At 40.8% G+C, this 17,383-nt stretch overlaps 1 protein-coding gene and 1 pseudogene across 5 annotated transcripts in view; one reads left to right on the top strand and one right to left on the bottom strand.

Annotated features, from left to right (window-relative positions):
* The window catches only part of Elavl4 (ELAV like RNA binding protein 4), a 138,405-nt gene extending 134,717 nt beyond the window's left edge, over positions 1-3,688 (top strand). For 4 of the 5 annotated variants that reach the window (XM_074080178.1, XM_074080177.1, XM_020152494.2 and 1 more), the window contains exon 7: positions 711-3,688. In XM_074080178.1, coding sequence (XP_073936279.1) covers positions 711-1,080 — 370 coding nt within the window. In that variant the 3' untranslated portion in view covers positions 1,081-3,688. The remainder of the gene's footprint in view (positions 1-710) is intronic. The other variant, XM_074080179.1, reaches the window with a different exon arrangement.
* Positions 3,689-9,054: 5,366 nt separating this feature from the next.
* Positions 9,055-9,791, bottom strand: LOC141424882 (actin-like protein 8 pseudogene; annotated as a pseudogene).
* Between the last annotated feature and the right edge of the window lie 7,592 nt (positions 9,792-17,383).

Genomic DNA, 17,383 nt, shown 5'->3' with positions numbered 1-17,383 from the left:
TGATGCTTAGAAATAAATTCCAGATAATATAGAATCAAGAAGTTGTGTATCTCTATCATTGTCGCTCAAGTTTTGTGGGGGAACCCTTTTGAATAAAGGCTAAGTGAACATGAACCACTCACCTGAATAATAACAAGACATGTCTGTCCATTCTCATGTGTCTCCATCCTTAGTAATATTGAGAGCTCTTTAAGTCAAGGGACTGCAAAGATGGTACACTTGAGAAATTCTAGAACCCTCCCCTAACCTGCCCAAGAAAAAAATCAGATGACATTTTCCAAGCATTCACATCAACTAGTTACTCACTTACTCCATCAGTGAATATTTATCGAGTGTTTTCTGTGTCACTATGTCCATGAGATTCCTGTATGTACTCTGCTGAATGAATAAACAGAAGAGTCCCTTCCCCCAAAAGCTCAGTCTCTTGTGGAGGTGGGGTAGGGTCAAGGTGAGATAGCAGATGAGCAGATACTGTGACAGAACCATGATAAAATCTTGCTTTGGGAATCCCTCGTGGCTTTTAGGAATTGACCTAGCCTTTCTCTTGGCATGTACATGCCTCAACTGTCTAGCCATTCCCATCAGAAGAAATGCCACAGATGTTAGCTTTTGCATTTTGGTTTTTAAACCCTGAAGACTCTCCTGCAAACACTCACTCAGCCCTTTGCCCCATGTCTGTGTCTGTGCATCTGTGTGTCATCCGTGGTCAGACTGATGTCTGGACCAGTCCCCCCTTCTGCTTGTCCCGCCAGGTTCTCCCCGATCACCATTGATGGGATGACAAGCCTTGTGGGAATGAACATCCCTGGTCACACAGGAACAGGCTGGTGCATCTTCGTCTACAACCTGTCTCCTGATTCCGACGAGAGTGTCCTCTGGCAGCTCTTTGGCCCCTTTGGCGCAGTGAACAACGTCAAGGTCATTCGTGACTTCAACACCAATAAGTGCAAGGGATTTGGCTTTGTCACCATGACCAACTACGACGAGGCAGCCATGGCCATCGCCAGCCTCAATGGGTATCGCCTGGGAGACAGAGTGTTGCAAGTTTCCTTTAAAACCAACAAAGCCCACAAGTCCTGAATTTCCCGTCCTTACTGATTAAAATATATATATAAATATATACGAACAAAACACACGCGCGCACACACCCATACACAAAAGAGAGAGAAACAAACCTTTCGAGGCTTATATACAACCATGGACTTTATAAGCCAGTGTTGCCTAAGTATTAAAACATTGGATTATCCTGAGGTGTACCAGGAAAGGATTTTATAATGCTTAGAAAAAAAGAAAAAAAATACCTTTGATGCATTGAATGTTCTTTCATAGCTGTTGTTGTTGAATATAATATACATAGATAGCGATGTGCAGGGATTTTTACCCAGCCAGCTAACTTTACTACCTTCCTTGAAGGTGGGTCTTTTTAAGATGACCATTCGCTCATTTGAAGAAGAAAAACAAAAAACAAAAAAAAAATAATAAAAACAATTTTTACAAAGTAATGGGATTCAAAGAAAGGAAAAAAAGATTTTTCTTTTTTGTCAAAGTGTTGATCCAATCAGATTGGTTTAAAAAAAGAAAACCCCACACAAATTAAAGAGGAAAATTAAAAAATTGTAAAAATGAAAAAAAAAACTTTTGCAAAGTTTTTTATTTTTCCTTTTTTCTTTTATAACATGTGAACTAAAACAGTCTTCTGTTAGGGGATGGGGGAAAGGGGGATACCTGATGACATTAACAATTTAATAACATTAACATTGTTGCCAAAGAGGTGGTCTCTTTGCTGAAAATGGGTTTCAAGAAAAATCTATTTTTATAAAATATAAAGAATTTTTACAAGAGAATCTGGATTTGAGAAAAAAATATTTTGACTGGCTAATTTAGGGGAAATTGACAACTTTGTCGCGTTCATACTGCACTGGTAACTTTTTAGAGATCAAGATGTGTGTTTTAAACTGGATTCGTAGACTGTTTTTTGAAGGATGGGCTATAAACAGATGATCTTCATATCTTTTCATAGCATGTAATAATAATAAAAATTATTAATTACTAGGGGAAAGGAGTGTTCGTTCTACCCAGGGTACCACAGTTCCCCACAGTCAAAACCCAAAAGCAAGGAGATGAGTTGAAAGACAGTTTTTCTTTAAGTCATCAGTATGGGATGTCAGCAGAACAAAAATTTAAAAGATTAATTTTCCTTTTGATCTAAAACTTCCTTAGTTTGAGCAGTAGGTGCTACGAAATTATTTACATATCTTAGTATCATAGTTAAATGTAATGTGTTTAGGAGAGGAAAACAAAAGATACATTTGCTTTAAATTCATTAAGCAATTTTCAAATTCACTTTGTAGCCCATGCTGATAGAATTGGGCTGTGTTGGTACATTTGAAACACTGTTTATGTTGCTTGAAACACTTATTTATTTAATCGCCGATGTGATGATGCCTATGGCCGAGATCAAATATAGCTAGATTGGCTAGACTACTTATTTGTTTACTTAAACTATGGGAAGAAGCATATTATTGTGTCATTCTGTTGTGTGTGTATGTGTATATATAATATAAATATATATATATATATAAAGTTATTTTTTCCTTTGGGTTAATTTATTATTAAGTTGTAACACTTGGCTAGTTTTGTTTGTATATGTCTTAAAATGTTTTCTTATGATATTTAAGTGACAGTTAAAGAGGTATCAAGGTAACTTGTGTAGAACTATTGTTTGAAATATTGTCATGTTTGTTGTGAATATTTTTTCTTACTGCACAGTAGAAAAATAAAAACAACTGGGTCTTTATTTTTAATGTAATTCAGATTGGGGAAAACAAAACTGAGCTAAGGGAACAAAATGACTGCGGGAGCACTCTCCCACGTCCAGTGCACTGATCATTTTAGTATGTTTGTGCTTTGTATGGTTATATATTTAAAACAAAAACAAAACAAAAAAAATACAAGAGTTCATGCTCTTCCCTGGGTAATAGAAACAGTTACTCGCTATGCATAATCTAGTTGATAGTTAAATTTGCTATTGCTTTTCTTGTCTTGTTATAAAAATCTTTTCAATACAAGTTTAGTCTTAATGGTAATAAAACGTTATGGTTATTTATAACTTGTGCTTATTTTGTGCGTTTTTTCCCATGCTGAACCCATTAAGTGCATGTAGACAGGACTGTTGTTTTCACACCGAAGAGGCAAACTTTGTGGTAGTCGTTGTAGTGGTAGACAGATAATGAAAACCAAGGCTGCATCATAGACTCCTCCTTTAAATTTTTTTCTGGTTTTTTTTTTTTTCTTCTTTTTGGTTTTGGAAAAAAAAAAAAAAAACACCAGATTTCAGTTCAGAGAACACTCGTTCAACATTCAGGGAAAACTTTTTATGTCACCTGCTAATAATGAATGCAGTTTGCTGGCAAAGTTTTGATGCATTTGCTAAGCATTAATGGGAAAGGCACACCAAAAAAATCTTCTCTATAATGTGTTCAATCTGGGGGAAAAAAAAAGGAAAAAAAAAATCTTAGGACCAGGCAGTTGTATACTTTAGTTATAAATGAATGACTTCATGTTAATCTTGCTAGTTTAGATGATTTCTGAGGGAAAGTATTGTAAATGGTTTTTTTCATAATCTTGTTGTGTTTGAATTATTTGTACTTTATCTGTCCAGACAATAAATGAAAGTGTGTAGAATGAATTTGAGCTTCCCAAATTTTCATTCAAACTTTTTTTCTGTATCATCTGCAGATTTCCCTGACATTTTTATCATTAAACCAGGAAAAAAAAAAAAGAGAGTAAAATTCTGTTTTGCAACTTAACCCAGTCTCTCAAAGTCAACTCAGTACCCAGATGTCATTGCTCTAGCTCCATGCTACTGAAAGTGTGGCCTCATTTGGAAGCCTGTGAGAAATGCTGAATCTCAGGCTGAATGCAAATCTATATTTAACCAGATTCCCCAGGTGAGTCACTGGTGCTTTCAAGTTTGAGGAGCACTGTCCTGGTTGATAAGCCAGAACACTTGGCATTCCTTGTGGTGTTATGACATGTTAGTGTCTGTTATTCATTTATAAGTATACTTGTGATTTATTCAGAGGACAAGGAGTCACCATTTGTAAAGTATCTATTATGTATCAGGCAGGCTGCGTGGTGTCCCCTACATTCTTACTTTATCCTCTAAGCAATCTGAGAAAAGCAGATAGCATTATCCTCATTTCACAGACGACAAGACCAAGGCTCAGTGCGATTAAGTACCTTAAAACAACCCACAAGTTTCCAGCTGGACTTAAATCTGAGTCTGATTCCACTGCACAGCTCCTCAGTGTTGAGATTGCAGAATATGTGCAGTTTGAAGGAAGCAGAAGATTTGTATTGAAAAGTGACAGTAAAATAAGAAAGGTCACCTTTTTATTGTTGCACTTGCTGTTGTTTAGAAGTCACAGATATTTGACTTTCTTACATCTGAGTAATAAACCTAAACAAGGATTTATTCACACAGTGTAGACAGAACATGATTTAAGCTCAACCTAGGAAGGAGAAAGCTGCCTACCTTATCATGAAGTCATATTAAAATATGCCCTGAACTTTACAGAACGAGCTTTTTAGTGATTTCCTAATGCAATCTCTCATTGATGATCTACTGTCTGTCTTTGGTTTTCATTTTCTCACTAATTGAAAATTCATAATACCCTATAAAACATCACCATCTATAAACTGACACTTCAAGAAGAAATGCCCCCACTGATCCAGATGAATATTTCCATTTCTCATTAACCCCTTTTTTATTATTATATTAAATTACCACATTGGTTGGGATAATTAAATTCAAGGCATAGAATGGGATTTAATTAACCAAGCTAAATATTAAACCTCTAAGTCAGCCTGAACCTCACATATTGAAACTCAGAGGTTCTTCTTTTAGTTTCCTCTTAAAGACAAGCCCCTGCATTTCTTTTCTACAGAAAAATGAGCATTCAAACAGTCACCCCCAGGGACAATACAGTTTCACAAACATGTTTGTAGAGCCTAAAACCATTGCTGCCAAACCTGTGATGGTTACCACTCACCACTACCTCTGCTCCTGATAAGGATCATCTCAGTGGACTTTATGTGGACGGATACATTATTTTGGAACATTAGAAGTTGTTGGACTCTTTCTAGTTCATCTTGTTCATTCCCATCTTCCAACAGATCTATCTGGAAAGTTTCACAAATAGATTTAAGTCTTTAAATAAGTCCTTAAAATATCCATAAAAGAATATTCTACATACACACTCATGACACAGTTCCCAATATTGCCACAATGTGTCTGCCTAACATCTAATAAAAAAAAAGTCATCTTGTTGCAAGCATAGCCTGTTATCTTTAATCTCCAGACAAGCACATATAGTTTCTGTAGGTGTTTGTAGGAAAGATTAGCAAATCACAAGAATGCAAATATTATTAAATTTCTTTGAGGTCCTAGGTACATTCTGTTTTGCTTGGATGAAAAATTGTGTGTCATAGAAGGCTGACAGCATTTTCTTAGTGTTATTTCTGTCAACAGTGATGAGAAAGAAAAGTGTAAAAAAAAGTGCTTGTGTCTATAACCATCAAAACCAGCATCAAAACCCTTACTTACCTCTATTACGAAAGATTAAACACTGATCAAATGATAATTACAGCCCAAAGTATTGTCAACTTGAGTTGTTCCAATTTCTTTCATCAAAATCAATCCTTATTTGTTCATTTGTAAATAAGACATTTAGCCCCCAGAGAACAAGGTTTAAAACTACATTTGAAACTCACACAGTTTGTGGGGCTGATACTTTGTGAATATCTTAACCTTGTCAAAATTTGGCACAGTCACTTTTTACAGTACATAATTCAGGAAATGGTTATCCCTTTAAATTTTTTTCCTTAGTTCTATAGTTACTATATATGCATTTATTCCTTAATGGTCATATACACGCAAATACACAGAAGTCAATATTTGTACAACTGAGTAAGAAACTTCTTTTACTTTCACATGTTATTCAACAACCATACATGACAGAATATCATTAATAGAAAGAATGTGTTTTCTAAATGGGTGTCATTAAAATCTTAATTCGAGGCCATCCTACCTGGATCCTTCCTACATCCTTAACAAGAGCTCATAGAATACAACTGTATAATATCCTTACACCCTTCACTGCTTTTGTTCTACCTGAGGAAGAGAATAATAAAAGGAAATTACATTTTATTTCCACAAGCTAAAATCAAGTTTTAATATTGTCCAAAAATGACTTGTACTGTTTCTTAATCTTATTAGCTTTTTGGCATATTAGGTAATAAGATAATTTCTCGTGGTACAGTATTTATGTAAGAATCATATTTCTTTCTGTGTAGATCACTTACAGAAGTGTCTGTTAACAGGAGAGAATGATGCATAATCGGCACTTAAGACTAAAATAGACCTGAGAACATAAAAGTGTTCTTTCAATTAAAGAGATAGCATTGCTGTGGTGTCATCTTTTTTGTTTCTGCTGCAGAATGAAAATTGGCTTAAAATCACCCAACCCCAGGTTAATTACCAGAAGGTTTTCCTACGCAAGTTCAGCTTAATCTACTAGTGGTTCAAATGCAAAGTGGACTTAGATGCCACACCAGTATGCCGTGTAATTATTTCAAAGAGTTTCCAGCAAAGCCCTTGAAATGTAAGAAATTGTTTCTAGGGACAGCACTAGCATGTGAAAGTCTGCACACTATACATGTATTTAATCCTACTGAGAGAGAGGTATCATCCATCTTTTACACTGCACAAAAAGACACTCAGTATTTTGTGCAAGAAAGTTGGTGGCAAAGCAAGAATTCAAACGTAAGGCTGTCTGACCCCTGAGACCAGCCAATTCGTTCATAACTAAAACCAAAACAATTACCAAACTGTCCTCACTTCAATTTAAGGTGAATATGAGTCCTGTTATATAAGGAAAGAGGGAAATTACTTTAATGTCTTATGCCTGGGGCTAAACCCCTCCCCAAATCTTAAATGAGAAGACAGAACCAATAACATTGTTTTAGAAGGGAATTGACAAAGAAAAACTAACAGTGATGGTTTTTAAACACTGTTGCCCAACAGTGTTTAAAAATAAAATTAGATCGTTGACAGGTCTAAAAAGTCACGGAGATTTAAAGAAGTGAGGATAAGACAGGAAGGTAAGCTGCCCTTGGATCTAGCCCCATGGGTGTCCCCAAGAGATGATGGCACCTCTGAGCATCCTTTTCACACCTTTTATTGCCCCTGAGTTCTCAGAACAATCCTAACAGGCACATAACATAAACCCCATCTCACATCTAACAGAAACAGGCACGAAGAAGTCTAGTTCCAATCCAACGCCTGCCATATGCCAGGCACTGAGCTAGTGACATGGTATTAGACATGACCAGTTTGCTGGGTTTTTTTCCTTGCACCTTTTTTGTATGTAACACTGTGTAGTGGGTTGTAATACCATACACAAACAAAATGGAAATGTAGCATTTTATTACAAAGACAAGGCATGTGGAAAATAATGTAGCCATTATTTTGAGACTGTGGCATCTGAGCTGATCTCTGAAGGCTGAAGACAGTGTCCTACCTCAGGGACAACAGCATGTGCAAAGAGCCAGAGTGAAGGGGAGAACGAGGCCCAACTGAGATGCTGGAAGGAACTGTGACTCAGCTGTAGAGGGAGGAAATGGTGCTGGAGTGAGAGGGTAGCAGGGAACAGACCATCAAGTCTCTTGTAAGCCACAGAAAGGATTTTGATCTTTACCATAATTAAAAGCAGTGGGGGAAAAAAGTAATGGGAGCCAGGCATGGTGATGCACAAATTCAAGGTCAGCCTAAGCTGCATAGTGAGTTCTAGGTCAACCTGGGCTACGCTACGTAGTCACCCTATCTCAAAAAAAAAACCTAAACATAAAAAAGAGTAATGGGAATGGTGTGTGTCCCAGCCAGTAAATCTTCTCTTAATCATGATGATGGTTAATTTTAGTGAAGTTATATACAAATAGTGGTTGCTATAGCTTGAGTTTTTTTTAATTCCAAACAAGTGGGCTTTTTGCACATATAAAACAATCCCCTGGCACGGATGGGGCGGTGCTCCAGGATCTCTTGCAACAAAAAGGACTTCCCTGGCCAGGAAAGGCCTATAGGACCAGAAACTTCAACTGTCCCCATATCTTCCCTCCCAATCTCCCAATCAAACTAACTGGGAGCCTATCAGGAGGTTCCATCCTTTTTTTTTCTTTGCTGTAGAGGACTCACACATTTGAAGCAAGTCCCCCACCACTTGAGCCACATCCACAGTCCTTTTTAGTTTGTTTTTCAGATTGTGCCTTGCACTAACTTTGTCTTGGTTGTCCTCAAACCATCATCCTCCTATCTCCACTTCCCAGATAACTGGGAGTTCAGTCATGAGCTGCTATGCCCAGGTTTTCTGGCCCCAGTTAAAATCCACTCAACTGAAAATGAATATCCCAAAGATCTTGAAAACTAGAGAATATTAGGCAAGGATATGGCAGAGGGTCACTCCTACCCCAATGACACAGCACCCTAGAAAAAGTGTTCCCTGCAATGTTTCCAGGAATGAAAGCTGGTCTTCCCTTGGATTGGATCCCACTCTTGACACAAGATAAAAACCATAAAACACAAAACAATCCCTGCTGACCTCAGAATTCCAAGGCTAATAACTATCCACTACCATTCCTGCCCAAGCCATTCACTGAAATTAATCCACCTGGGTTCAGGAGCTAGGAGCCCGCTGATAGATTCCACATGCCCTCAACATACTTCTCTCTGGGCATCTACTCAGACCTGTAGGTGACCCACAACAGGTGCATCTAGCAGGATACTGAAGCTTCGGTTGCTGGTCACCCATATGGTAGCCTTAGTGGAGAAGTGACCTGAGGTCAGCCTCTTATACAGGTGCTTGGTGAAGTGGGGGGTGGAGGCTGTCCCCCCCCACACACAGGTCATCACATGGGACATGAGCAGCTATTGCCTGAAGGCCTCACTGGCCTGGGAGATACTGGGCCTTTTGCAGGTATGAAGAACACATCAGGGGCCTACCGCTGCATAGTTGTCAACTCCATGGAGGTGTTGCTCTCATCTGAGCCTTTGGGCAGGTTCTGGTGGAAGTCCAGGGCCTAGAGCAGGTTATGAAGCACATAGCACTAGCTCACCTGAGTCTCTGGGACCAGCTCCAGCTGGAACAGATTGTGCCAGTTACAATCCTCCTTAAAGAGACTCTTGACAAGATAGGAGGAGAGATCCTGGCTGGTGAACTCCAGCGTCTTCCCACTGAAGGGCAAGGGGTGGCCAAGGCAGAAGGGCTGCATGCAGATTGGGCCATAGCCAGAGTCGACTATCTCACCGGTCAGCAGACCTGAGGCATACAGGACATCTTCATCTAGTCAACCAGGAGCAATGAGGGAACATTAAGTAACTCTAACATAATCCAGGAACCCACAGAGGGCACTCTGTGACCATCAGGAGGAGGTAGGGGTGACAGGGGAAGAGATTCCTGCTCCTACTGTGTTTCTCCAAGATGAAGCACCAGATGTTCTCCATGTCCTCCCAGTTGAGAATGCAGCTATGCTCTGTGGGGGTAGATGAAGGTGTCAGAGTGGCAAATATCAATGCTCAGGTTCATGTGCCTCTAGGCATAGCTGAGGCCAGGGTTCTCCTTGCACAAGATACAGTCCATGATGCTTGACAAGGCCATCTGAGTCTCATTGAAGCTGGACAGGCCAACTTTCAAAATGTCCAACCCATGTTTAGGGATAATGGTTCTTACAGCCATGGCTGACGCAGAGGTGAATGAGGTCTTCAAAGTTCCCCAAGGGTATTTGGCAAACTAGGAGCTTTCAAGTTCCCACAGCTACTGAGGAGCTGGCTAGGACTGGAACCCAAGTGCCTGACTCCAGGGTCTGTATCCTACTGATGCCATGGACCTAGTTTTGATTTTAAACATCCCCCAAAGACCCATGTTTTTGGAGTTTTAGTCAACAGAGAAATGCTACTGGACCTGGTGAGAGGTCTTTAGGTCATTAGGAATATTCCCTTGAAGGAAATAATAGGACCCCAATGTGTCTGTGTTCTCTCTCTCTCTCTCTCTCTCTCTTTCAAGACCAGGTGACACCACCACTCTTGGGTTCTAAATGCCTCTCTTACCCTATAGAGTAATTTGCTTCCTACTTCTCTACTTCTATGCCTTCTCTCCTAAATTGTAAATTCATCAAGAGCAAGAACTGTGTTCTACTCATCAGCAGCAGAAGGCTGGGCACATAAAGCATGTCAATGAAAGTGCTTAGTTATGGTAGTCTAAATAATACCCCCTAAAGATTATCGTATTCTACTCCCTGAACCTGTGAATATGTTACTTGCTTTAGACTATTTGGGCTGCCATAACAAAATATTTTAGATTGGGTAATTAATAAATAACAGAAATTTACTGCTCACATTTCTGGAGGCCAGGAAGTCTCAGATCAAGGTGCCAGTAGATTCACTATCTGGTGAGGCCCTGCTGTCTGCCTCATAGATGGTACCTTCTTGGTGAAAAGGTAAACAAGCTTCCTCAGGCCTCTTTTTTAAAGGCACTCATCCCACTCCTAAGGGTCGATCCCTCATGACACAATCACCTCCTTAAATCTCCACTTCTTAGTACCACCACATTAGGGATTAGACTGAATTTATGGATTTGGGGAGAGCACAGTCATTTGGACCCTGTTATTACCTTAAATGGCTAAAGGAACTTTGCAAATGTGATTCAGTTAAGGATTCTGGAAATGGAGAGATGATCATGAATTACCTGGGTGGACCCAAGGTAGCTACAAGGATCCTTATAAGGAAGTGAGAGGATCAGTGTCAGAAGCAGGAGATGCTGAAAACAAAGGTATAGTATGTGAGGAAGAGTCCATGAGCAAAGAATGCAGGCTGCCTCTAGAAACTGAAAAGATCAAGGAAATAGATTTCCCCCTGAAAAGTCCAGAACGAATTCAGATCTGTTAACACCTTGATTTTAGGCTTCTTACCTCTAGAACTGTGAAAGGGATAAAGTTGTGCTGTTTTAAATCACTTAATTTGTGGTGGTTTGTTACAGCAGCAACAAGAAACTAATATATCAACATACAACAAGGGTTAGAGAAAGAATACTTGTGGGGAGAAGCTAATATTCAGTCCAGGCCCTCCCTTACCACCTGGAAACAGTGAAAACATGGGTCCCTTATACACCCTGATCACATAGGGACCTTCAGAATGATGGCAAAATGCCATCATCATATTACCATTATCCCTGGGGAGGAAAATCACTATCAGTGACCTATAATTCTGGGCTCCAGAGGGAAGAGGTTGAAGTGTACCTAGGGTAATGGAAATAGGAGTGGCCCAGGAAAACTGAATTTAAGTCCCAGTTCCTGGGTTCAAGTCCCACCAATTTCCTGTGTGGTTTAAATAAGTTGTAACCTTTGTACCTGTTCCTTCTCTTGTGTTCCATATCTCAACTAACAGTGGGAAACTCAGGACTCTTCCTAAACTGCCCCTATCCTCCCCTCTCCCTCCCAATCATCCAATCAATTACCAAATCCTGCCAACTTTATCTCCTTAAAAATTTCTCAAATTCATTCCATCCTCCTCCTTCCTTACTGCCTAGCTACAAAACATCTTTTGGATTCCCTAGAAATGACCACATCACACAACTCTGGCAGTGAGATGTAAGAAGTCCCTGATGAGTCTTCCTGGAAAGTTCTTGAAAAGGGAGCAAACTTAGCTGACACACTGTTTTCCCTTTGCCATTGCCATCCATTCCCTCTCCCTTCTCACCTGGAATGCTGATGCAACATCTAGAGCTGTAGGTGTCATATTGCAGCCATGAAGACAACAGCCAAAAAGCATTGATGCAGAGTTGAAATACATGAGGAGCCAACATCCTCAATGGCATCTCTAAGCTGCTACAGAAGGCCTGTGTTGTATCCTTTGGATCTCCTATTACATGAGAAGAATATACTCCTTACTCTAGAACTTGCTAAACAATAAATACATTTTTAATTGATGTGCTCACTTTATTTCCTTTACTCTCAGAGCAAGTCAGGTGGGGCCCCAGGCTTACAGACCTCCCAAGGCATTTGTCTCTGACCCCCAACAGTCCGTCTCTCTCCCTTGTTCCATATGAATGCTCTCGTATGTGTGCTGCTGTATGTAAAAGTTTACACAAATTTGCCTCACTGATTTAAGTCCGATTATTACTCTGTCCTGCTTAGCCATTGCCTGTGCCCTCAGTTGTCCAATGCCCTCCATGTGTCTCCACTTCCAGGAGCTTCACTTCACCTGACTCCAGACTGTCATTGCCTTACCACTGCCTGCATCAGTCTGCCATACACCTAAGGCTCCTTGGGAGCCGCCATACACCTAAGGCTCCTTGGGAGCCCCCATCCAGAAACCCTGACCTCCTGACTCAGTGCTCCTTGGCATCTTGGCCCCTGCTTGTCACACTACTAGACCATCTCAGCAGCTTCTGTGTCTCTCTCCCACTCCCTTGCTTGCTTTCCCACTCTTGCTCACCATTAAGGATGCACTCCCTTTTATCTAACTTTCATGGATGAGAAATAGTCCTACCACATGGTGCTTGGATCCATAAAGATTTAGTGAAATAGTTTTTTGGATTCACCAGCAGGACCAGGGCAGAGCAGGCTAAGAAGAGCTTTACCTACAGCTGCCTCCTCCTCCTCCTTCCACAACTAGTGCTCTTTAATGTCAAACCTATTGATTACTCTGGTCCTCTGTACCCTACTCTTTTCTCACTTATGGTGATGTTTCTCTCAGGAGACTCCTGGTCCTCATTATAGTCTGGCTTCCAACAGCCTATAACCCCATAACCTCAATGCCTAAAAGATATGTTTATGTATGTCTGAACCTGAAATATGAATAATCCAAGTTCTTATTCATGGGGTCTATGTCAACCCAGAAATGCAGCTAGACACCAGGAGGGCATGGAATGTGTATGGAGTCCTGAGCTTCCTACTTCACAATGACTAAATTCTCCAGGCCTCAGTTTTCCCACCCATAAATGCAAGAGAAGGACCGCTTTAGATTTACTTCATTAGTCTAACCCTAGAAGAGATGCCAGGACAGCTCGAGACTCCAGAGTGCATCAGAACTAGTACAGGAGCCAGGGGAGGGAGGACTGGAAGGCAGGGGAAGTTTTCCATCAGGTTCTGAGCTTTCATTGCCAAAAAAATACACCCCCCCCTCACATACACACACACACACACACACACACACACACACACACACACACACACATACACACACACTATCCCAGCAAAAGAAGCTACTGTTGTCTGACATGCCCCAGAAAAGAAAGTGGGCATGGGACCTCATTAATACAGCGATTGTGGGATCAGTTGCAGATGCCTCCATCCACCTACTTTTTGCCATCTGCCACTGCCACTTCTGAACTAAAGGCATGTGGCTCTGGTGGAAGGCCAGCCATTAGTCTGATAAAGGACCTGGCCTTTGGCTATGGGGCAGCAGCAGCAATAGGAACCTGCACATGCCCTTGGGGCCTGGCTCATCCTCCAGATTTGCCTCCCACCCAACCCCTAATGCAACCCACAACACTCCAAGAAGCTCTGCTTGGGAAGTAACCAAGGGAGAAGCCCCAGAGTCCTGACCAAATATTAAGCAAGTAAATGACTAAACAGTGTTGATTGAGAACCCACTGTGTGCCAGATACATACCTTATTTCCCATAAATACACCCCACACTAAGATTCTCTCCCAAACTACATCAGTCATAATTCTTGATGGTTTCAGTGTGCACATAGGTGCTTCTTCCAACATCAAAGTTTCCCAACATTTAGTCCTCCTTCCACCTCAGTTACTCCTTAACACTTTACTTTCAATTTCAAGCAGCCCCTTGTCACTGCCTACTTCCTATCACAAAACAACCTTCAACACCCCTGTGATCTTCAACTCCCTTTTTACTGCCTCTTTCACACACTGTGTCCTCACCTCCCTTCCCCCAGTTAAAATTTTATATAAAACATACATATCTCAGTCTTCCCTTGCTTTGCTGTACTGGTTTGTCTAAACAAAGCTCAGTCTCCTTCTCTGTGCCTGCACCTCAGCTGAACACACATGGAAAAAAAAGTCATGCTGACCACACTTCCTTTATTTTTTTTGGTAGTACTCAGTACTCAGGTGTGAACTCAGGGCCTTGCACTTGCTAACCACTCTACCATTTAAGCCAAATCCCCAGCCCTTCTTGCTTTAGTTATTTTTTAAGTAGGGTCTCACATTTTTGTCTGAGTAGGCCTTGGACTACGATCCTCCTACTTGTGACTCCTAATTACCTGGGACTACAGACATATACCACCATGCCCAGTTTATTGGTTAAGATGGAGCCTTGCTAACTTTTTTCCCCAGCTGGTCTCAAACCTTGATCCTCCTGATCTCTGCCTCCCAAGTAGCTGGGATTAAAAGCACGAGCCTCAGTTACCAGCTTCACGCTCTCTTTAAATTAGTGACCACAAGCTTCACATGGGCCGTGAAATTGCCTGAAGCTCACACCATATTTTTCTAGTTAATTCCCTCTTCTTCTCTCTTATTTTCCTGTCTTATTTATATCCTCCCACACTTCCTCATCTTAGTTCTCAACTGAAGACTCTGTTTCTTCTTTCACTGAGAAAATCAAAGCAAGCAGAAGAGAACTCTCACTAGCCCACACATCTACCTTCTCTATTACTATGGATAAGCATTCATTGCCAATTCTTCCACCTGTGTATTAGAACTCACTCCCTCATCTACTCAAGAACCCACATCATCAGATTTTCCCTCTCTACTAGGTCATTCCCATAAACATACCTACTCTTATTCTCCCATATTAAAAAAAAACTGTTTACCATAGTTCTGACTAATATCCCATTTCTCACCTCCCTCAACAAGGTAACTTTTTAGAAGTATAGCGATCATCACTGTTCAGTTTTTCTTCACCATTCTACTTTGAACTCTTTCTGATGAGATTTACTGCTATCCTTCTCTCCCCAAACTGATATTGTCAAGATCACCAGTGATCCTCCCACTTCTATATCCAAAGGCCAAGTTTCATACTCAACATTATAGCAGCATCCGATTCACCCAATCACTCTCTTCTCCTGAAAAAGCCTCTCTCCCTGATTCCAGGTCTCCTTATATCCTTCCTGCCTTTCTGGCCATCCCTCAGTTTCCTCCTCTCTCTAAATGTTGGGGGCTGAGTTCTTAGACCTTTTATATAACTACGTCTCTCTCATTAATATAATTAATGCTCAGATGTCTCCCAAATATATATTACATCCCAGACCTCTCTCCTGAACTCTGGAGACCAATATATTCTATTGCTTAGTTGACATCTCTAACTGACTGTCTAAAGGGCATCTCACTCTTAACTTGCCAAAAAAAATCTTTTTTGGTCTCTCATGTCTCCCATCCTTCCAATTGTTCAAGCCAAAACCCTTGGAACTCCACTTAACTCCACTTTTAATTCTATCCCCTAAAAAGACTGCATGGTGAAGAGATTTGTGTCTGTTTTGCTCACTGCTATAACCTTAGCTCCTGGGAAGAGTGCCTGCATTCAGTAGATATTCGATAAATGCTTGTTGAATAAAGGAATCATTACATTAATTGAATTACCTGGGTATCAAGTCATTCATCATTTATACTCATTTAATAAGTAAAATAATTGCTGACTGTGATAAAGGCTAGGAAGCTGCTATGGAAGAAAATAACAGGGCTCTACTTAAACAGGGTATAGTCCTATCCTGAGAAAATAACCTTGAAATCAGATTGAAAGATCAGAAGAAGCCATCATGAAAAGTGCCAGGAAAAAAATGTTGATGCAAAATCCCAGAGGTAGCTAAGAACTTCGGGTGTTCTAGAAAACAAAACAACAACAACAACAACAAAAATGGCCAGAGAGACAAAAGAAGAATGAGAGAAGAGGGGCACTGATGATGGAGAGTGGTTCAGGGACCAGATCATGCCAGCTTTTGTGGACCCTAGGAAGAAGTATGTATGTTATTGTAAGGTCACTGGCTTCATTTGTGATGTCAACTTTCTAAATAAAGAATGTGGAGTAGTGCTAAAAGCTGAGGGTTTGGATCCCTCTTCTGCCAGGTTTAAGCTATGTGATCTTTAGCAAGTATTGCTCCCTTTCTGAACTCCACACCTACAATGGAAGATAACCATTTTTTCCTGATGCAGTCTTGAGGTTCAAATGAACTTAGTCAGGGACCTTCAGAGGTGTCATTGCCAAAATTTGAAAGTTGTTTTAGATTGTTAAAGACAAGGACCAAGCAAAAAGAAAAGCTAGAAATAGTTTGCTTGTAAAAATGTTAAAATGGTTAGCATGGCCAATAGCTGATTCACTGTCACATCCTAGTGATGCCTGAGGGTTTCCAGCCAAGATTCTAGCTAAGTTACTGGTGTTTGAGAAGGAAGGTTGAGAAGTAACCTATTAACAGGAAAGCACTAAGTGCTAAATACTAAAGTGCTAAGCGTAACTCAGAGTTCTGGCCTGCTAAATCCACCAAGGCTCTGCCCATCCTCACTCCTGCCTCTGTCATTAACTCTCACCCCATCTCCTCCTTCTGTTGAGACTTTCTGGCCCTCATTGCTATATGCAAGGAGAGTTAAAATAAACCTTAGTGAAATTTCAATCATTGCTGCTCAGCAGTCAGGCTCCAAAAAGGGTTGTAAAAGGATTAGGGGTCTGAATTAGGCAGCTGGCCCATCTACCTGGGTGACTAACATGAGCCACACTGGAGTTCCAAGCCAGCACCATCTACTCAGGGTGGTCAGGACAGTAGTGGCAGCTCTTCTTCCATCTTCATACAGCTGCTTAGGGCTGCTAAAAGGATGTTGAGGCAGCTGAGGAAAAATAATAGATTTTTACATGTTAATGTGGTCAGGCCTGGCCCAGGAATAGGTCTGGGAGCTCAGAGAAGTAGCAATAATTATGACTGCCTTTCATGAGTACAGGCCGCAGCTAGAGCTGTCCACTTTGAGATGTTTAAGAGATGTATGCTGAGGTGACACCAGTGACAGATGTAGAACTCTTAGGAGTCAAGGGGAATGGCAACGGTGGGATAAAGGAGTCAGAAATGTGAGATGTAGCTAGTGGGAGGGGTCAGAGAATCTCCCAGTGGAACTTGGTCATTTGGGAGAACTGGCAGCTGGAAACAGGACCCCAGGCCTTCCTCTAATGATCAAGATAGGTCTCTGAAAAGAGGAAGCCAAGAATAGGGGAGGACCCATGACTGGGAAGGGACTGGTGCATCATGATGGTTACCAAACAGGATGGGGCAAACAAGACCCCACATTGAAGCCTGATTAGCAGAGGTGGGCATTCAATCCAGACCTC

Source organism: Castor canadensis, chromosome 7, assembly GCF_047511655.1.
Source record: "Castor canadensis chromosome 7, mCasCan1.hap1v2, whole genome shotgun sequence".
Taxonomy (NCBI): domain Eukaryota; kingdom Metazoa; phylum Chordata; class Mammalia; order Rodentia; family Castoridae; genus Castor; species Castor canadensis.
Note: the sequence above shows the minus strand (reverse complement) of the source record. Positions and strands in the feature narration are given on the sequence as shown.